At 48.8% G+C, this 22209-nt stretch overlaps 1 protein-coding gene across 3 annotated transcripts; it reads left to right on the forward strand.

The window, feature by feature from the left end:
• Positions 1–10315: 10315 nt before the first annotated feature.
• Positions 10316–21329, forward strand: SLC37A4 (solute carrier family 37 member 4). Of its 3 annotated transcripts, none has more exons than XM_085875759.1 (8): positions 10316–10497; positions 13948–14180; positions 17728–17968; positions 18106–18267; positions 18602–18687; positions 19041–19154; positions 19330–19468; positions 19618–21329. In XM_085875759.1, the coding sequence occupies exons 2-8, from the start codon at positions 14016–14018 to the stop codon at positions 19776–19778; spliced, it is 1068 nt and encodes a 355-aa protein (XP_085731885.1). In that variant the 5' UTR covers positions 10316–10497; positions 13948–14015; the 3' UTR covers positions 19779–21329. The 3 variants fall into 3 exon arrangements, with proteins under 3 accessions (XP_085731885.1, XP_085731884.1, XP_085731883.1); XM_085875757.1 differs by lacking the exon at positions 10316–10497 and adding an exon at positions 11040–11313; XM_085875758.1 differs by lacking the exons at positions 10316–10497; positions 13948–14180 and adding an exon at positions 11011–11313.
• Positions 21330–22209: the final 880 nt, after the last annotated feature.

Genomic DNA, 22209 nt, shown 5'->3' on the forward strand with positions numbered 1-22209 from the left:
ACGGGTGCCCCCCCTGCCCCCCTGCACAATTATTGTAAAAAATCATTTCTTACACAAACAACAATTAATACGCCAATTCCAATTTTACCTTTATACTTTTCCTGGACGCAAAATCGTCAATGACGTCATCGTTTTGAGAATAACGTCATCATTTTAACAAATACAATGTCCTCATTTGACCTGCATCTGCATCCAAACCAATCCGACAACAGCAGAGAGAGGAGGGAAACAACAACAACAACAGCAGAGAGAGGAGGGAAACAACAACAGCAGCAGAGAGAGGAGGGAAACAACAACAGCAGAGAGAGGAGGGAAACAACAACAGCAGAGAGAGGAGGGAAACAACAACAACAACAGCAGAGAGAGGAGGGAAATAACAACAGCAGCAGAGAGAGGAGGGAAACAACAACAGCAGAGAGAGGAGGGAAACAACAACAGCAGAGAGAGATAGGGGGAAACAACAACAGCAGAGAGAGGGGGAAAACAACAACAGCAGAGAGATAGGGGGAAACAACAACAGCAGAGAGAGATAGGGGGAAACAACAACAGCAGAGAGAGGGGGAAAACAACAACAGCAGAGAGAGACAGGGGCAAACAACAACAGCAGACAGAGGACGAAAAACAACAACAGCAGAGAGATAGGGGGAAACAACAACAGCAGAGAGAGATAGGAGGAAACAACAACAGCAGAGAGAGGGGGAAAACAACAACAGCAGAGAGAGATAGGGGGAAACAACAACAGCAGAGAGAGGGGGAAAACAACAACAGCAGAGAGAGATAGGGGGAAACAACAACAGCAGAGAGAGATAGGGGGAAACAACAACAGCAGAGAGAGGGGGAAACAACAACAGCAGAGAGAGGGGGGAAACAACAACAGCAGAGAGAGAGGGGGGAAACAACAACAGCAGAGAGAGAGGGGGGAAACAACAACAGCAGAGAGAGGGGGGAAACAACAACAGCAGAGAGAGGGGGAAACAACAACAGCAGAGAGAGGGGGAAACAACAACAGCAGAGAGAGGGGGAAACAACAACAGCAGAGAGAGGGGGAACAGCAGAAAGAGAGGGGGAAACAACAACAGCAGAGAGAGGGGGGAAGCAACAGCAGCAGAGAGGGGGAAACACCAATAGCAGAGGGGAAACAACAACAGCAGAGAGAGGGGGAAACAACAACAGCAGCGAGAGAGGGGGAAACAACAACAGCAGAGAGAGAGGGGGAAACAACAACAGCAGAGAGAGGGGGGACAACAGCAGAGAGAGAGAGGGGGAAACAACAGCAGAGAGAGGGGGGAAACAACAACAGCAGAGAGAGAGAGGGGGGAAACAACAACAGCAGAGAGAGAGGAAACAACAACAGCAGAGAGAGAGGGAAACAACAACAGCAGAGAGAGGAGGGGAAACAACAGCAGAGAGAGGGGGGGACAGCAGAAAGAGAGTGGGGAAACAACAACAGCAGAGAGAGGGGGAAGCAACAGCAGCAGAGAGGGGGAAACACCAATAGCAGAGAGAGGGGGAAACAACAACAGCAGAGAGAGGGGGAAACAACAACAGCAGAGAGAGAGAGGGGGAAACAACAACAGCAGAGAGAGAGGGGGAAACAACAACAGCAGAGAGAGAGGGGGAAACAACAACAGCAGAGAGAGAGGGGGAAACAACAACAGCAGAGAGAGGGGGGAACAACAGCAGAGAGAGGAGGGGAAACAACAGCAGAGAGAGGGGGGACAGCAGAAAGAGAGGGGGGAAACAACAACAGCAGAGAGAGGGGGGAAGCAACAGCAGCAGAGAGGGGGAAACACCAATAGCAGAGAGAGGGGGGAAACAACAACAGCAGAGAGAGGGGGAAACAACAACAGCAGAGAGAGAGGGGGAAACAACAACAGCAGGGAGAGAGGGGGGAAACAACAACAGCAGAGAGAGAGGGGGGAAACAACAACAGCTGAGAGAGGGGGAACAACAGCAGAGAGAGGAGGGAAACAACAGCAGAGAGAGAGAGGGGGAAACAACAGCAGAGAGAGAGAGGGGGGAAACAACAGCAGAGAGAGGGGGAAACACCAACAGCAGAGAGAGGGGGAAACACCAATAGCAGAGAGAGGGGGGAAACAACAACAGCAGAGAGAGAGAGGGGGAAAACAACAACAGCAGAGAGAGGAGGTGGGGGGACACCAACAGCAGAGAGAGGAGGGGAAACAACAGCAGAGAGAGGGGGGAAACAACAGCACAGAGAGGAGGTGGGGGAGACACCAACAGCAGAGAGAGGGGGAAACAACAACAGCAGAGAGAGGGGGGAAACAACAACAGCAGAGAGAGGGGGGAAACAACAACAGCAGAGAGAGGGGGGAAACAACAACAGCAGAGAGAGGGGGAAACAACAGCAGAGAGAGGGGGAACAGCAGAAAGAGAGGGGGAAACAACAACAGCAGAGAGAGGGGGAAGCAACAGCAGCAGAGAGGGGGAAACACCAATAGCAGAGAGAGGGGGAAACAACAACAGCAGAGAGAGGGGGAAACAACAACAGCAGAGAGAGAGGGGGGAAACAACAACAGCAGAGAGAGAGGGGGGAAACAACAGCAGAGAGAGGGGGGAAACAACAGCAGAGAGAGGGGGGGGGACAACAGCAGAGAGAGAGAGGGGGGAAACAACAGCAGAGAGAGGGGGGGAAACAACAACAGCAGAGAGAGAGGGGGAAACAACAACAGCAGAGAGAGGAGGGGAAACAACAGCAGAGAGAGGGGGGGGGAACAGCAGAAAGAGAGTGTGGAAACAACAACAGCAGAGAGAGGGGGGAAGCAACAGCAGCAGAGAGAGGGGGGAAGCAACAGCAGCAGAGAGGGGGAAACACCAATAGCAGAGAGAGGGGGGAAACAACAACAGCAGAGAGAGGGGGAAACAACAACAGCAGAGAGAGGGGGGGGAAACAACAACAGCAGAGAGAGAGGGGGGAAACACCAACAGCAGAGAGAGGGGGGAAACACCAACAGCAGAGAGAGGGGGAAACACCAATAGCAGAGAGAGGGGGGAAACACCAACAGCACAGAGAGGGGGGAAACACCAACAGCAGAGCTGAAGGCCAAGATAGAGAACACTTGGAAAAACAATGGGTGTGGGGATGAATGGGGGACAGGAGAGGATGCAAGGGATGGACAAGATGGATACAGAAGGAAACTCCTTGTGGGGGGGGGGACTGGAAATTTGGAAGGAGGAGGGATTATGGTGGTTTGGGGGTGTTAACGGGGATAGAAGAAATCATGGTTTTGGATGGGGGATGATCTGAGATGGCGGTGAACAGCTGTCTTGAAGACTTGGAGGGAAAAATGGGATTGAAGAGAATGTGGAAGTCGATTGCACAGGTGCAAAAAAAGAGGAACGAATGAGTGGAGGTCAGCAGTGATCCTGGATTTAGGTAGTTTCACCAGAAGGAAGTTGATGGTGGACCGTGTGTGCCCTGCAGAAACCTGGGGGGAGGATAAAGCATGGAAAGAACAGAGGGTGCAAGACCAGAAAGGAGTTGATAGGGACAGAGAGAGACCACCGACATGTCTGCGATGGGGAAGTGATCGTTGAGCACGGAAGAAAAGATGTCCGTAGTGTTTGCATTTCCAGTCAATCTGTTTATTCATTCCCAATCACCCCCTCATCCTTCTTCCAGCTAACCCAGTAGCGGAACTCCCTCGATCAACCAGAACTGGAGCATACCTACATATGATCTATGATGCCGCGACAGTCCTCCCCCCTCGTGCGTTAACTGAACAGAAGGTTTCAAACAAAATACATCATGTTGTGGAATAAGAGGTGTTGACTGACCATGTGAAAATAAAAGTCACAGCAAAGAGAAAATGTCAACAGTAAAATGTACTCTCATCAATATCGTGCTTGGAAGTGTACATGACTCCCAGAGCGAGTCATATATTACGACGGTAAGGGGTATTGTTGTCGCAGGTGTCGACCCATTGGTGAGTTGGAGGGTCGGCTCTGGTGCTGCGTCAAGAAAACCTGGCTTCAAGTGAATAATGAAGACTGTATCACGACCACCATTACTATCGAGTAAGAGGGTCTTCTCGGAGCGTTGTAGAACTTTGTTAGGTCCATCATCAGGTTGCTGCAAGAGTTCCCAATACAGCGTCACGACGTATGAATATGTGAGTGCACTTAGAAAATTCCTGGGGAATAAAAACCCAGTGTGACGAAGGCATACTTGTCTGTGTCACCCAGAGGTCCTGGTGGCCGCACAAAGTTGGTTGGCATAGTTGGTAGCTTCGGGCAAGGTGTCATCGGATGCTGAGAATAATTTTCTTGGGAGACGAAGCGGTGCACCGTACGCTAGCTCTGCAGTGGAACATCTGATGTCATCTTTCAGAGCAGATCATGTCCCAAGCAGGACCATAATATGTATGATGTGCGTCCAGTGCATCAAGTTGTCATGCCCTTTCAGGGAAGACTTGAGTTGGCAAGTGGAAACACTCCACCACATCATTCACTGCTGAACGGTAAGCGCTGGTTCGCACACAGTCTGTACCCAGGAGTTGTCAGCTCACGAAATAGAGCCGGTTCAAACTGGATACCACGATCCATAGTGATGGTCGATGGAACACCAAAACGTGCGATCCAGGTATGGACAAATACCTTGGAAATGGTGTGTGCAGTGATGACAGCTATCGGTGTCCGTTCGACACAAGTCAGTAAATCACGGTGCACATTTGAAGGTATGCCTGGTGGTGGCTTAATGGCTAGAGTGGTGGGCTTGGGATCCGGCTTGGCTGTTGAATTAACACCAGGGGGGTTAACTCAGCCTGTCGTCCTTCTGAGGTCGGCAAAATGAGTGCCAGCTTGCTGGTATCCTGTGTCAGAGTGACGACCCGTCCAGGATTGTGTCCAATAGCCAAGGAGACTGCTTAGACAGCACCAACGCTCTGCACGGAGTATGAGCCCATTGGATGGAATGGATTTGACGGTAGTAGGGGACCGACAAGATCCACATGGATCCTGTGGAAACGCCTATCTGGCGTTGAAAAGCTACCAAATGGTGCGACAGTATGACTTTTGATCTTGGAGCGTTGACATTGAAGACGTTGCTTGACCCAAAGGCATACACCGGCGTTCATGCGTGGACAGATGTAGCGCGTGGCTGAGTCTCTGGGTTGCTTGAATACCCGGGTGCGCGAGTGAGCGAAAAGTGTCGAAGACTGTATGACAGAATGCACAGAAACGAAAGGGTGTGCCCGTCCACACACGAGGGTAGTGTTCGTCCCTGGGAGTGATATCTCACAAAATGTAAGTGAACCTGCTACAGCCTGCAGATGGTGGAGCTCCGTGTCCTCCCGTTGTACTGCTGCAAGTGCATCAAGACCAGTAGCCTGTGTGCTGGTAGCGGACAACGCCAATACCTTGATGTGCGAGAGAGCATGGCTGCCGAGTTCACGATTCCTTCGCCGTGCCTGATATCCGGTGGTGAATTGCAAGACATGAATGAGTTGACGAAGTGTGTGAGGAGAGTGAGAGTCTGAATGGGTGGATCGAGCAAAAATTAAAGGTTTGTCGTCAGTCAGGACAGAGAATGGCCTGGCCTCGAAGAAGTGCCAGAAGTACTTGATTGCAAGGAACACAGCGAGTAAGTCCCGATCTAAGGCGCTGTACTGACAATCTGTTGGTTTCAGCATTTTAGAGAAGACTGCCAATGAACGCCAGTCAGCATCAATGACCCGGTGAAGGACTGAACCCATGGACGTGTCCACCATCAGGCATGTTGGCCCTCTGGCTTTGGATGAATCAGGAGTGAGGCATTGGCCAGTGCATCTTTGATGGCGTGGAAGGCCGACAAATTTGGTTCTGACCATCGGAACACTTCATGGTGTTTAGCAGTTGCGAGTAACTCGTTCAGCGACTGCTGAATAATCTTCACCTTCTCCTTGAGCGGACGGATGCCTGAGTGGTTAACACAGCGACCGAGGAAATTCAACTCCGGAACGCTGAGTATGCACTTTGTGGGATCGATGGCAACGCTGAAATCCTGCAAATGCGTGGAGGAGACGTAGGTGTTCCAGATGTTCTTCTGCAGTTGCGCTGATGATTTGGAATGTCATCTTTATACACGGAGCAGAAGTGTAACCCCCGGAGTACCAGATCGATAAAACGTTGAAAGGTTTGTGCGGCATTGCATAGGCTGAACAGCATCTGAAGGAGTTTGAACAGGCCAAAAGCGTGGTAACTGCTGTCTACAGGATGCCATCTGGATCTATGGGAATCTGATGGGATGCATGAACGAGGTTGACCTTGGAAAATATTATAGCTCCATGGAGTGTTGCGGTAAAATCCTGAAAGTGTGGAAAGGGGTAACAGTCTGGGAGAGTCGCGTTGCTTAAGGAAAGGTAATCCCCACAAGGACGCCAATCCCCAGGTGTCTTTTTAGGTGTGATGTGGAGTGGTGAAGTCCAACTGCTGGACGATGGCCTGGTCATCCCACATTGTAACATGTAGTCCAACTTGTGGTGAGCGATACATAATTTCTCGGGTGTCAGTCGGCGAGCACACGAGAAAACAGGGGGTCTTGTTGTCTTGAAGTGATGCCTAATCTGGTGTTTGATGGGTTTGATTGTCACCGATGGGCATGTTATGGATGGGAAGTCATAAAATACTTTCTGAAAAGGGCACGTGTGCATAGATGGAAGACACGTGATATTCAGCGACGAAATGGTGGATGTTTTACAAAAAACACTGAGCTGCGTTGAGGTAAACCAACTTCAGCAGGGGAAGAGGTCAACGACAGCTGGGTCAAAAACAGGAGCGCCATTTTTCAGACCATCGAGACATCCGTACATGTGCTGTGAGATCTTCATGTCGGGACCTCCGTGCATGTGCTGGGGACCTTCATGTTGGGACCTCCGTGCATGTGCTGTGAGATCTTCATGTTGGGACCTCCGTGCATGTGCTGTGGGACCTTCATGTCGGGACCTCCGTGCATGTGCTGTGGGACCTTCATGTCGGGACCTCCGTGCATGTGCTGTGGGACCTTCATGTCGGGACCTCCGTGCATGTGCTGTGGGACCTTCATGTCGGGACCTCCGTGCATGTGCTGTGGGACCTCCGTGCATGTGCTGTGGGACCTTCATGTCGGGACCTCCGTGCATGTGCTGTGGGACCTTCATGTCGGGACCTCCGTGCATGTGCTGTGGGACCTTCATGTCGGGACCTCCGTGCATGTGCTGTGGGACCTCCGTGCATGTGCTGTGGGACCTCCGTGCATGTGCTGTGGGACCTTCATGTCGGCACCTCCGTGCACTTTTCTTTTTCAATACGTTTCAAGTATTTTCAGCTTCTTGTGTCGATCGAGTCATTTCAGGTCACAATGTTTATCCCAGACACAATATATTGTATTTCGCTCCAAACTGCAGTTTCCTGGAATTTCTGTGCATGCACACCAAGCATTTTGGGGCGGATTATGTCATTTCGATAGTTTCATGTTGTTATGAAATATGCAGATGATGCAGTAATTAGTGGGTTCTTAACGAATGATGAGTAGAGTGATGTGTGTGTGTGTGTGTGTGTGTGTGTGTGTGTGTGTGTGTGTGTGTGTGTGTGTGTGTGTGTGTGTGTGTGTGTGACGTCATTATTTAGTTATTTACGTCAGTTCAGAGATCCTCAATGCCAGACATGAAATCAGAGCCGTATCCCTGGACATATCACGTGCTTTTGAGATGGTCTGGCACCCTGCCCTGCTCACCAAACTCTCTTCCTATGGTATCCAAGGCCATCTCCACTCATGGCTCGCAGAATTCCTCTCCTGTCGCAGTCACCGTGTTGCCCTAAATGGAGTTCTTTCATCCCCTCTTCCTGTCCAGGCTGGAGTTCCTCAAGGTAGCGTTCTGGGCCCTGTTCTTTTTCTGGTTTTCATCAATGATCTCTCCGACTCCCTGGAAAATCCTCTTTATCTGTTTGCTGATGACTCCACGCTCTGCCGTACTATCTGTCATCCCCCAGTCTGGCAAGCAGCAGCTTCTCCGCTCACTGTAGACCTGGGTAAAATCACAAACTGGTCCAACACGTGAAACATGTCTTTCAATCCGGACAAATCTCACACTCTCACTATGTCTCTCCGAAAGGACCGTTGAGAACCCCCCCCCCCGCCCCATCCACTTTCTCAACAATCCTCTGGAAGAATTCCTTTCATTCAATCTTCTAGGTCTCACTATCTGCCATGATCTTTCCTGGAAAAGCCACATTTCAAACCTCGCCTCCAAAGCCAGTCGCCGACTGGGAATCCTCCATTGTGCAAAGTCCTTCCTCGGCACACCTGAACTCCTGACCACATGCAAAGATTTCGTCTGCAGCATTATGGAGTACTGCTCTCCCATCTGGGCTGGTGCTCCTGCCTCTCACCTTTCTCGGCTTCACGCTGTAGAAACCAGAGCATTTAGGATCGTTGGTATCTCCCGCGATGAGGCTGAGTCTTTGGGCCTCTCACTCTGTCACCGCAGGCAGGTCGGTGGTCTTTCTGTCTTCTACCGTCTCCTCTGCGGTCTCGCCCCCCCCCCTGCTCTCTCTGCGATTTGTCCCCACCATATTTCCGCAGGGCGCTCAAGGTCCGCCAAAACCCCCCTTCTGGTAAAACTACCAAAATCACGAATTACTGTTCACCTTCACTCTTTCATTCCTCTTTTTTCCTGCATTTGGAATAAACTCCCTCACTCTATTCAATCCCACTCTTCCCTCCAGGCCTTCAAAACAGCTGTTCACCATCACCTCTTATCATCCCCCATCCAAATCCTCGATCTTTTCTACTCCCGTTAATCCACCCCAAGCCCACCTCCTTCATATTCCCTGCTTTCCTTCCTGAAAGTCCCTGTAATGTCCATCTTGTATACTCCATGTTCCCTGCCCCCATCCCTCTCCCTTCCACAGATCTCCTAATGTCTGTTCCCCACTGTTTTGTCCCTCCCACTCCCACCCCTCTTGTCTCATGCCCCCTTGCTGTGCGTTGCGTGTTAGCTCTCATATGAGCCTCGACAAGGTATACAAAAAAAAATCATCAAATAGATAAAGGGGATTTTCCAGAGCTGTAAAACAAAAGAATGATGTGTCCTCTCTATCAGGTTAGGTCAGGTCAGGTCAGGTATGGGAGCACGCACTGGAGCAGCGCGTTGCAGGGGCCTCAGTCTGGCCACCCCCAAAGCAGGTACCTGGCCCATCCCCATCTCCTCGATCAGACCGGTTTAAATACCCGAGTGCAGACCACGAAACAACCATTTTTACCTGGAATTGCGCAAAATCACATTAAACTCTCTTGTGAACCATGGAGAGCGTACGATCAATATGGCTGCCGTGGGTTTCACGCTGTGTGCAAAATCAGGAAGTGACGTCACGTGAAATGCCCTCCCTTTGGAAATGGAGCATGGATTCCCAAGTGTTGGCTGGTCAAGCAAACCAAAGATTTTTCTATCAGCAGCAGCACAGCCGTGCCCTGAAGCTCAGCCAATGATGCTACCCCGCAGCCTTGTGCTGCGTACGAAAGAATAAGAAGATTCGCTTGAGCGTCCCACTAACTTTATGCTGTCCAATCTTTACTGCGATGGCTAATGTATGGGCAACAACAAAAATGGATTCCTGGGAGATCTTGTCCTCTGTGTGGGGGATAACCAGCATCGCAAATTGGCGTTTGCAGATTCGCCACGTGTGCCCGTGTACCCATAGGCTGACACAAACTGACCTTTATATGTATATATGTATATATATTTATATATAAGCATATGTAATTTCTTTGTGCGTCACAGACCTTACTGGGAGTTCCTCAAATCCATCTTCGTTGGATTCATTGAAATTCGTCAATCTGTTCTCAAGTTATAACACGACAGACAGACAGACAGACACAGCTCCTTTTATAAAAAAAGCTGGTGTCACAAGCACCGCCCATTCAATAGGCCACGCCTTCTCCCCTCTCCCCTGGCGTCACAAGCACCGCCCATTAACAGACCACGCCTTCTCCCCTCTCCCCTGGCGTCACAAGCACCGCCCATTCAATAGGCCACGCCTTCTCCCCTCTCCCCTGGCGTCACAAGCACCGCCCATTCAATAGGCCACGCCTTCTCCCCTCTCCCCTGGCGTCACAAGCACCGCTCATTAACAGACCACGCCTTCTCCCCTCTCCCCTGGCGTCACAAACACCGCCCATTCAATAGGCCACGCCTCCTCCCCTCTCCCCTGGCGTCACAAGCACCGCCCATTAACAGACCACGCCTTTTCCTCCAGCGAGTCAGAAACGTGCTGCATAAAGCCACGGTGTGGTGGTGTTAAATCAGGTTGTTTGGTCCGATACTAATCAGTTAGGATGAGGATGGGTACCTCATGTATTGGTATATAAATAAAGCAGAACAATAAGTGTTTGTATGTGCAGTGTGTTCCTTATGTCACAACTACTACTACTACTACTACTACTACTACTACTACTACTACTACTACTACTACTACTGCAGTCACTGGGCCAATGTCGAGCAAACATTGGGCGATGATGGTGTGGGTAACCTGGTTGTCTACAATAACATACTTGCAGCAAATGTTGCTCATATATGTTCAATGTTAATAAATAAAAAGTTTGAAACAATGCAAATATCATCATCATCATCATCATCATCATCATCATCATCATCATCATCATCCCAAGTTTTCATTTGGAATTGCCCGTGCATGTAAAATTTCCATGTCTTTTTCACCTGAACAATAAATTGAATAAACGACACCTGTACTCGGCAGCGAGCACACCTCCAGCAGATTGAACAGGTTACGTTTTGTATCTCACCGATTTGCCGGGTCTGGATTCCGACCTCAAGCAATATCGAATCAGCTTGTTATTGTCTCGTCCCCAAGTCGTCCCCAAGTCGTCCCCAAGTCGTCCTCAACTCGTCCTCAACTCGTCCTCAACTCGTCCCCAACTCGTCCCCAAGTCGTCCTCAAGTCGTCCTCAAGTCGTCCTCAAGTCGTCCCCAACTCGTCCTCAACTCGAAGATCAAAACGAAGATCGTTTGGCGCACACCGCCGTGCGTGATGACGTCACCGACTGCCGTACGTATTGACGTAATTCCAAACAGCTGTCAGTTGCAGCGACGGCGGGGAAGGAGGTCGTGTTTTGTTTTCCCCTCTCGTCCCGGTGCCTCTGTGTTCCGCGCACGACACGCGGAGCCGCCATGGCTGACGATCCGTACCTGTATTACCGCGTCGCTACCTTCGTGGCGATGTACTGCGGGTACACGCTCTACTACTTCAACAGGAAGACGTTCGCGTTCGTGCTGCCGTCGCTTCTCAACGACGTGCACATGGAGAAGGACGATCTGGGTGAGCACAGTGAACACCGAACACCGGCTCCGGGATTGTCGGCCATCGTTGTGTCCTCCCATTGTCGTGCACTCCTTTCATTTGCATGGGTCGTGACGGGTGCTGATTACAGGGAAATGGGGATCTCGTGCTCGGAGGGAGTGGTGTTGTTATATGGGAAAGCGGTGTCTTTGTAGGATGGAAGGGGTATCATGGGGTTGGGGTGTGCTTTTCGGATCAAAGGGAATTATGGGGTGGGGGTGTGTGTTTTTAGGATGGAAGGATATTATGGGGTGGGCGTGTGTGTTTTTAGGATGTAAGGGAATTATGGGGTTGGGGTGTGCTTTTCGGATCAAAGGGAATTATGGGGTGGGGGTGTGTTTTTAGGATGGAAGGATATTATGGGGTGGGGTGTGTGTTTCTAGGATGGAAGGGTATTATGGGGTTGGGGTGTGCTTTTCGGATCAAAGGGAATTATGGGGTGGGGGTGTGTGTTTTTAGGATGGAAGCATATTATGGGGTGGGGGTGTGTGTTTTTAGGATGGAAGGATATTATGGGATGGGGTGTGTGTTTCTAGGATGGAAGGGTATTATGGGGTTGGGGTGTGTTTCTAGGATGGAAGGGTATTATGCGTGCAGGTGTGTGTTTTTAGGATGGAAGCGTATTATGGGGTTGGAGTGTGTTTCTAGGATGGAAGGGTATGATGGGGTTGGGGTGTGTTTCTAGGATGCAAGGGTATGATGGGGTTGGGGTGTGTTTCGAGGATGGAAGGGTATTGTGGGGTTGGGGTGTGTTTCTAGGATGGAAGGGTATTATGGGTGTAGGTGTGTGTTTTTAGGATGGAAGGGTATCATGGGTGTAGGTGTGTTTTTAGGATGGAAGTGTATTATGGGGGTGGTGTGTGTTTTTAGGATGGAAGGGTATTATGGGGTTGGTGTGTGTTTTTAGGATGGAAGGGTATTATGGGGTTTGGGTGTGTTCTTGATACTTGAGCATTTGGGGAAATCGCCTCCTTGATGTTATCTTTGTCGTTTTAAAAGTTGAGACATTGCTTATCATTTACCCATGAGAGTACCATCCCCCTCACCCCCCCCCCAAAACCTCTTTCTCCTCCATATCCAACGTAAAACCATGACAGCTGCTTATCTATGAAGCTTATGTATGTTGGCATTCTGCAACTGCAACTGCAAATGAAATGTCAGTCACAGGTAAACCAGGTAAACAAAACTCCTTATGTTGAATGGCATCCCACTTGGACAAATAGTTTTGTTATTGATTTTTGAAAGGGTTTACATCATTGCAACAGATCGGCGGCACAGCTGAACCCAAAGAAAATGATGCCACCACACAACAAAGATCTGCATGTGGAAGAAGAAGAAGAAGAAGATTTCACCACAAATCAGACTATTGTGGAAAAAGAGCTTTTACATACATGCACAGACGAGGGCGGCGAAGCGCGCCGCGAAACGGACGAGGGCGGCGAAGCGCTCCGCGAAACGGACGAGGGCGGCGAAGCGCGCCGCGAAACGGACGAGGGCGGCGAAGCGCGCCGCGAAACGGACGAGGGCGGCGAAGCGCGCCGCGAAACGGACGAGGGCGGCGAAGCGCGCCGCGAAACGGACGAGGGCGGCGAAGCGCGCCGCGAAACGGACGAGGGCGGCGAAGCGCGCCGCGAAACGGACGAGGGCGGCGAAGCGCGCCGCGAAACGGACGAGGGCGGCGAAGCGCGCCGCGAAACGGACGAGGGCGGCGAAGCGCGCCGCGAAACGGACGAGGGCGGCGAAGCGCGCCGCGAAACGGACGAGGGCGGCGAAGCGCGCCGCGAAACGCGACAAAAACAAGGAGTTTGTGTCCAACTTCAGTGTTCCAAATCCCTTGTCGATATTTTTCAGAATAACCAGCTTGTACATTTGATGTGTTGGTGTTGTGTTACTCACACAGCGTTGTCTTCCTCTACAAGGCTGCGAGTGGCATCACTGGCTGAGGGTGCGGTTGTGCCACTGATGCAATGCCCGTTACCAGTACACTCATACTCATTTCACTGACTTCAGGATAACAGGCTGAGTCAACCCTACCTGGTGTTAATTCAAAGGCACAATGGGGGCTTGAACTCAAGATCCTAGGATCTTAATCCAGCCGACTTTACCATTAAGGCAACACCAGGCCTACACCCTGGGCCTACCTCCATATTGTACGTGTAATGAACTGGAATTGTACCTCCCCACCTCCCTTCTTTCTTTCCTTGGATATAATGAGGATGGGAGTGATGGAGGAGTGTGAAGAACAAAGTATTTACCTCCTCTAAAACTCCAAAAAGGAAGTGAAGGAGAATGTGTGGCATACATTGGGGGGGTAGGAATTGACCATTGCACTGTAATAAAGATACGGTGCTGTCGGCATGCAGGACCACGTGGATTTCCCACATTGTGTGGTCTTTGAGTGAATCATTAGCCAATGGCCCATAACCACAACCTCCACTTGACTAATCTGAGCTTGTGACCCTTCTTCACATGCTTGTAGGACAGTAAACACCATTGTTTTTCCATCTTCACTGCCTTCTGTTCCACCAGTTGGGCTGTGCCCCCACAACTGAACATTAATGTATACCGGTTATTTTGCAAGCTAATGGGCCGTCTTACTTTCCTTGTGTGTAGGCCTCATTGTAAGCAGCCTGGCCCTGGCTTACGCCATTAGTAAGTTTGTGAGCGGCCTCCTGACGGACATGCTGAGCGCACGCCTGCTCTTCCCTCTGGGTCTTGCCCTGGTGGGCCTTATGAACATCTTGTTCTCGAGGTCTTCCTCTGTGGAGGTGTTCACAGCAATATGGTTTGCAAACGGACTGGCACAGGGCTTTGGCTGGCCACCTTGTGCGAAGATACTCCGGCAGGTACGAGGCAGGCCGAAACAGCCGTTTCAGGAAAAGCGCACGCACGCACGCACGCACGCACGCACGCACGCACACACACACCAATTTCTCTGATATGCATTACTTCAAGGCAATTGGAAAAGGCAACCACTCTTCACATCTTGTCGAGTGCAACGGGATCATCACTCTATTATCGGGATGGAGTGTAACCCGAGATTAGTGCCGGGTGGAATATCCAGTGCTATCTGAACTTGGCTCCGGAGACACTTGTTTTCGTGTCCCATTACATTGAGATCGCTGACCGTTGGTCCCAAAGATGGTTTATCATTATTTTTTTTGTTTTTGATGCGGATTTGAGTGTGTTGCCATTCTCTGTTCGACGCAATTATTTATTTTGGTTCAAAATGACGCACTCATCACGCATCATTAAAAACACCAGAGTGCTGTAGGGTTTTGGATTCCTCCATCTTTCTTTACACATGTACATGAACCCAAACTGATCGGATTGTACTTCACAAAGTCTCGACTGTTGATCTTGGAATTTACAATGTTAAGCAGACGGGTTCTTGTGGTCAAAACCAGTGCCAAATACAGAAGCGGCACGGAACAATCCATTCTGGTGGGGTGGTATGGGTGGTTGTACCGATGGTGATGTCACAACCCGTGGGCAGCTTGGTCCCACCTAATCCTTTTGGCCATGGTTTGAGTGATTGATGAAATCAACAGGACGTCGATTAAAAGTATGTTAACCATCGTGGGAAGCATAGAGGAGCTGACGTTTCGGGCATCAGCCCATCGTCGGAGCAAAAGAGCCGAGGGCCCATGACCACGACCTCCAGCTGTTTTGTTCCAACGAAGGGTTGAAGGCCAAAATGTCAGCTTCTTGCTCAGCATACCTCGATGTCGAGGTCATTTCATTCATCGTTCGAGCTGTCCACCAACACAAGCCTTCACCAGCAAGACTCGTTCTTCGTTCTTCATGATTTGAGTAATTTAATTCAGGCAGAGATCTGTAAGCCAATGGAACGACAAAATAACTTGCCCCATCTTCTCGGAGTATATAAATAAACTTAAAGCAATGGTGTCTGTCCCATTGTACGTCCCCTCTCTCACCACTTCGTCACCGAACCTCGACATCGTTGACAGTCTTGCATTTCTCCTTACTTCGCCGAGATTTAAATCTAAAGCTCCTCCATTTATTCTGTTTGAGCGGCCCAGTTAAAAGTTGTCCAAGCATTCGCCATGCCGGACGACGTCACGGCAATTGGTGGGCAACTTTGAGCCCAACCCTCACGCTATTATTGTTCGATGGCCTTTCCATCCAACAAAATGCCATCCCATCTCTTCACCCAACCTTGGTCGGAAATATCCAATCGTTTTAAATAATTCTGACATGATGGAAGGGTACACGGGGTGCACCATCCGTGTCTGGCGTAACATCTATCTGCTGGCAGCCCAGGCTGACAGGATGGCCTAGAGGTCTGCGCACTCGCTTCTCCTGTCATCCCGTTGTTTCACAACCAGGGTTATTCACCAATGTGTCTGCCGGCATTAGTTGGCGCACGTTAAAGATCACATGATGTCCTTCATGAAGAATAGGCGAGCTATCGCCGGCGCCCTACACACGTTACAAATTCCTGTCCTAACCTATAGGGGACGCTGCATGAGCGGCACAGCCACATACTCGACCCGTGAGGCAAGCAGCAGTCTTGTGCTGCACATGAAAGAAAATACACCATCAGCCCTTTCACGTAGGTTGTAATATTGTACTGCATGTATTACACTGTACATACGGTATTGTACTGTACACATTTAAACCTTGCCTTTCGTCATTTTTAAAAATCTCCCTCGTCAGACGTTGATCGAGATCATTGATGAAACGTGCTAAGATCATTTTTTGAGAAGGGCATGGAGTGGGACGACCCTTATAATTGATTAATTCGACTTTTCCTGACATAGCGATGTATGTGGGGTGTGTAACAAGTTGTAGAAACGGGTTGTTGTTTGGACCCGTGAAGGTTTGTTCTGTGCACAATCGCAGAGCTCTTGTTTGTAGAAGTCAAGGTTCATAGAAGAGATAAGTGATGGAGGGTGACGTTTCCAGACTGATTGGGAGTACAAGGGGAATCTGTACCTGAAATGAGCAGTGGGAGAAGAAAAAGAAAATGGGTGTAGGGGTCAGCAAGTGAGATGGTGGGCTTGGGATCCTAGGATTCTGAGTTCAAACCCCCCTTGGCTGTTTAATCAATACCAGGTGGGGTTGACTCTGCCTGTCATCCTTCCGAGGTTGGAAAAAATGAGTGCCCGCTTGCTGGTATCCTGTGTCGGAGTGGAGACCCATCTATGATTGTGTCCAATGGCCAAGGAGACTGCTTAGGCAGCACCAACACTCTGCACAGAGTATGGTCCCAATATATGGTCGGCAAGAAGAGAAGAGATTAGATATGGGAGAAGGGACGAGGTAACTATGGACATCACTCTTGATAACCTAGAGGGAAAAGCAAATGGAAACACGCATGGAGTTGGTTTCATGGATCGAACAGTTTGTTTTCATTGAGGCAGGATTTGAAATGCTACCAATTGGCTGATATTACGAGTCGGCTCTCCCGGGAGCCATCAGCGATCTCTGATTGCAGCCGTCGAGTTAAATATTTATTTTAGTTGGCAAGCATTCAGAGGATTTATGGTTTGAATGCAGACTTTGAGTTCCATTGATTTTTACTGAAAAAAACAAAATTCAAAGCATGGGAATTAAAATTTGAATTAAATTTATTACTTACGAAATCTAAAGATTTAGTAAGTATATTGATGCCTTCCGTTTCTGTTTGTTTGTTTGTAGGCACGATAACTCGAGAACGGAAGAAGCTACCAATGTCAAATTACACCACGTGATTCATGAGGGTGATGGCAAGTGCTGATTAGATTTTGGTCAAAATCGGTCAAAGGTCAAGGTCACAGTGAGGTCAAACATAATTCCGTAAATTCATGTGGAGAAATGGAGTATTTTTGCTTCGCTCGACGTTACGAGTTCGTTTTAACTTCGATTTTAATTTTGTCTTCGGTTTTTGCGATCGCTTAGGACGCTTAAAACTCGGTTGTCGAAATTCTGGAACAGCGATGAATAACTTGTGTGTGTGTGTGTGTGTGTGTGTGTGTGTGTGTGTGTGTGTGTGTGTGTGTATGTGTATATATATATATATATATATATATATATATATGTATATATATATATATATATATATATATATATATATATATATATAATAAGTCTTTTATCAGATTCTTCTGAAAAGTAATACACCTATTATCTGACATATCCTGCTGGTACTGAATCACTTTTTAAAAAATAAAAACAAAAAAATGGAATTTTTATAAGAAATCTAGTTATTGTCTGGGACTCATTATCTGCAAACCAGTGTAAAATCGTAGACCACAATGAATTCAGAATTTAAGCTCCCCTTGGGCTTCTGACTGATTCATGCTTTTATTAGACAAGGTCAGAGGTCAAGTTGATGATTTCGTAAGTACCAGTCTATGACTGCTTGTTTGTTTATTTGTTTATTTGCAGTGGTTCCCACCCAGCCAGTTTGGTACGTGGTGGGCTATGCTGTCTACGTCCATGAACGTGGCCGGTAGTGTTGGGCCACTGGTAGCAGCGTGGCTGGTGCCCAGTCTAGGCTGGCGTGGCCTCATGGCCGGGGCTGGAGTCGTAGCTCTGGGCACCTCGGGCATGGCCTTCACGGTCATTCGGGAGAAACCCACAGACGTGGGACTCGCACCGATACCTGGTGTGGGGGGCACAGAGAAAGGTGAGAGAAGACGTCGAGGGTGAATTTTAGTTTAAGCGCAGCTACATTGAGTGGTTGGTGGTAGTTTTGGGACCAAGAATACTAAGTTAAAGTAGTAATCATGAGCCAAACAGATTGCTACATGCTGTGGTGAGCAGGACGTGGTGGTAAGCATGAGGGCTCTGTCATGGCATTGCTTACCTCCCCATACTTATGGCTGCTGTCATCATCATATCTGGTGGTGTTTGGGGCCAAGTCAGCACTTTCCGACTGGGGCCAGTTGGTTCTTATTCAGGAAAAAGGCCACTCTCTGATCACCGGTACGTCACACTCATTTTCCCATATGGTGTCAAATTCAAAGAAAGTCAACAAATTGAATGAAAGGGGAAAATGTGCGGCATGGACAGCTCGCCGTTAAATGTTGATTGGTTTAGATGATATCTCTCCCCCAACCCCCTGCCCTCCCTCCCTCCCTCCCTCCATCACCTTTAATCAAATCCAAGTTTTGTTTGGTTGATAAGGATGGGAAGTAACCTGAGCATTCATGTTGTTCTGAAATAAAAGATTGAAATGTTGCGTCTTTTGTTCGAAATCTTGTAATTAAGCCATGCACTTCGGCTCCCTTCCTCCCCCCTTTCGCAATCCCAAACACAGGAAGCTCTTTTATCAGTGCACTCGAGTTTGGTGGGCTTGTTGGGAGCATCGTGGCAGGATACCTGTCCGACCGTGCCGTGGCAAAGGTAATGACTACTATGGGGAGGAGGAAAGGTGGAGAGGCAGAGTGGGGAAGGCAGGATGGACGGTGAAAAGCATAACGGTTACACAACCCTGAGCAGCATTGGAACATCAACTGATTTTACCGCTCATCTCGTAATTGTGTACAACCACTCCTCTGGTTTTGTTTCCCCATGAACAATTAATACAACATTGCTTCTGGTACTTATTATTTTTAAAAAGAGGGTGGTTAGGAGGGATGGTGCGGTGGTGGGGTGGGTTGGGGTTGCCCAGCACCTTGTGGGAACCTATTGTGTTCATATTTCATCACAAACTTGTGGTACCCTCATTCTTGTTTTCCCACAATGCTGACTTGTAGGTGGGGCTCAGTTCCCAAGGAAACCCACGGCATGGCCTCCTGCTGCTCATGATGGCGGTCATGACCCTGTCGTTGACATTGTTCCGAATGATTGTGGGACCAGATTCCAGTCAGGTAACCTCGGTAAAGGCCCCGATGAATAGGTCTGATTATCAAACGATGAAGCTTGCATTCCCAATGACAAGTAACTCCCTCCCCTGATCCACCCCTTCCCCTGTAGTCTCAACTCACCAAGTGAATGTGTGTCATTGGATTATGGGCAACCATGTCTACTCTCTCCTTCCTCTAGCTTTGGATTTTGAGTTTGGGTTTTACTTTTGGGTTCTGTGCCTATGGATCCATCAGTTTGTTTGGGGTCCTTGCAAATGAAGCTTCTGTACCAAGTCTTTGTGGAACGGCTCACGCTGTGGTCGCTCTCTCTGCCAACGGTAAGCAAAGTCACTAGTTGTACGGTGAGCATCGTTATATTTGTCCAATTCTCTATATTCGTAATGATTCGTCTCCATTCATCGACATTTCCGATTGATATACCGTTTGAGTAATTTTATTTTGTATACGTGCCATTTTCTCCTTGCAGTCGGTGGGTTTCTGGCGGGACTGCCAATAAGCACGGTCGCGCAGCACTGGGGTTGGAATGCAGCCGTGGGTTGTACGGAGCTGGCGGCGTTGCTCGCAACCGTGGCCTTCATCTCGATGAGGAACATTTGCACCACCATGGGGAGAGTCAAGGCCGATTGAGATAAAGAGGCCATGAGGATGCTATCGAGGGAAATTGTTCAAATACTAAGCAAGACATTAAAGGGATTGGGATGTGCCGAGCGGTGCACGAGGTCATGTGCCTGTGTGTGGATTTGCAATGCACTACGGAGGATAGATTGTACCAGGCTTACGTGGGATGTGCTTCGGCAGATGTGTTTAACCTCATGATGTAAGGGATTATTTGTGCAGTCCTCGTGGTTTAATTGAATGAGGTCTGTTCGTAAGTGTTATTTTAACCAATATCATTGTCTACCTCCACTACTCAATTGCATTCTCTGCTCGCTTCTCGGACAATCTCCACTACAAAAAAAATTCTTTCCCATGCGTGGGGAAGGTGAATAACTTGGCACTTCAAGGTAACACCGGCAGTCTTCATGGCACCATGAGGATCATGGCTAATTCGCTCAGATGCACCACATGTCACGTATCACTGAGAGCATGGCCACACTGACTGACTGTCGTATCGCTCGTACATGAGGATCATGGCTAATTTGCTCAGATCATAGATGCACTGCATGTCATGTATCACATTCCTCAGTGTGGTTGCACCACATTGTGCGTCGCATATCTCTCACATCATTAGGATCATGGGTAATTTACTCAGAGCATGGATGTACTGCTTGTTACGTGTCAGGAATCAAACCGTGGCCCCACTGCACCGTGTGTTGCTCACACCATTAAGATCATGGGTAATTCGCTCAGATCGTGGCCCTCTTAGTTTTCGCAGCATCATTAAGATTGCGTCTTATTAACTTAAGAAATGTAGGCAACGCATGTCCCGCCTCACTCATTGGGAGCATGGTCGCAGTGCTACTCGAGTTGTGTCTAGCTCACACCATTTGTATCGCAGCTAATTCGCTCAGATCATGGTTGCACTGCCCCTTCTGTCACATCAGGCAGAGCGTGGCCGCACCACAGTACGTTTCTTATGGCTCACTTGGACTGTGGCCACACCGTACCACGCAGCGCATATCAATCGGAACGTGGCTGCCTTGTACCGCACATCGCTCATTCAGAGTATTCCTGCTGGACAATGCACACTGTGTATCCCTCTCACTATTTGTTGCCATGGCTAATTTGCTCACATCATGGATACACCACACGACATTATGTCACGTATCAGTCTGAACGTAGCCGCAACACTCATCTCTTATCCCCGAGAGAACCCGCAATACTCTGTGTATCGCTCACTTGGAGTGTGACCTGACCGCCCATTGTGCAAGCAAGGCAACAGTATCAGTGTGTACTCTAACCCTTAAAGACTGTAATGAGTTGTGTTCAAACAAAGAACCCCTTAATTTATTAATTTGAAATTCTTCAAATGTCCATTGTGTGCAGGTTAATCTCAATGCACGTTCAAAAATGATTTTTCATTTGCCTTTCAGGAGGCTGCAGCTTGTCAGTGGATGTAACCATTAATTAATGATTTTCTGCTGCTCTTAATTAAGGACTGTTTTATCATGACCTTTGCACTGTGCCTTGGTGATCAAACTTGAGCACAAATTGTCTATTAAAATGTGAATCAATGCATCCTGCCTTGTCATGTATTGCTGTTTGAAAACCATATACCGTATTTTTGCTGATTCCACCCCTTTCTACCTCGTAAACACCATGTCTCCAATGTTCCCGAGACCATCTTAACCCTGTCATGGGTGTTTTTAAAGGGTTACTCTTAATTTATGTTACAACTTACATCAGTTACGAGAACAGCACTCGGTAGAGCGCACACCTCCGCCAGGCTGCAGTTTACATTTTGTATGCCACCGATAGGCTGGATCTGCATCCAGGCCCCAAAATGTAATCGGCTTGTTCTTCTCACCTCCCCAACTCATCCAGCAAGTTTCCTCCTGGATCTGGATCGTCACCAAAATCTAATCAATTTGGCCTTGTTGCACACCGAACCTGTCCAAGTTTTGTCCGAATCCGTGCATAACTGAGATATCCTGCTCAGGCAGACAGACGGACAAATGGGTGAAAACATTACCTCCGTCTAACAGCTTGGTAATGGAGAAAGAACTTTGAGATAGTACCGTCCATAAAATGGAAAAAAAGAATTGAGGGCAGTGGGCCTTTATGCTCTGGCTGCTGCGCCATCGTACGGAACTGTGCAGCCGACCAACTGTGTGCTTAATACACCATTTTTAGAGAATGGGTGTCCCAGTATTTGTCCCACTCAGAAAATGAATCTGACCGTGTATTTTCAGACGAAGACTTCTCAGGTTCTGGGGTGATGCTCACGTCGATGTAGATACTCGGCCAAAGCTTCCATCCATGCACAAACCCAGAATAGAACATGGTGGACGGGGACCATGAAATAGCTGGTGCGCACAACCACCAGGAAGACTTGGCAGCAGTGCCCGGTCACTACATGTACATGACCATAATTTTTTGTAACATGTCACTAACATCA

The sequence above is a fragment of the Eptatretus burgeri genome, chromosome 3 (assembly GCF_056783735.1).
Source record: "Eptatretus burgeri isolate ZD-2024b chromosome 3, Ebu_testis_v1, whole genome shotgun sequence".
NCBI classification, from domain to species: Eukaryota; Metazoa; Chordata; class Myxini; order Myxiniformes; family Myxinidae; genus Eptatretus; species Eptatretus burgeri.

What these genes read in the sequence shown, in the direction of transcription:
- SLC37A4 (XM_085875757.1), top strand. Translation starts at nt 11,166, where the DNA reads ATGGCTGACGATCCGTACCTGTATTACCGCGTCGCTACCTTCGTGGCG. An exon ending in TGTGGGGGGCACAGAGAAAG is followed by an intron (nt 17,969 to 18,105) that starts GTGAGAGAAGAC and finishes TGTGGTGAGCAG; the next exon opens with GACGTGGTGGTAAGCATGAG. An exon ending in AGGCCACTCTCTGATCACCG is followed by an intron (nt 18,268 to 18,601) that starts GTACGTCACACT and finishes TCCCAAACACAG; the next exon opens with GAAGCTCTTTTATCAGTGCA.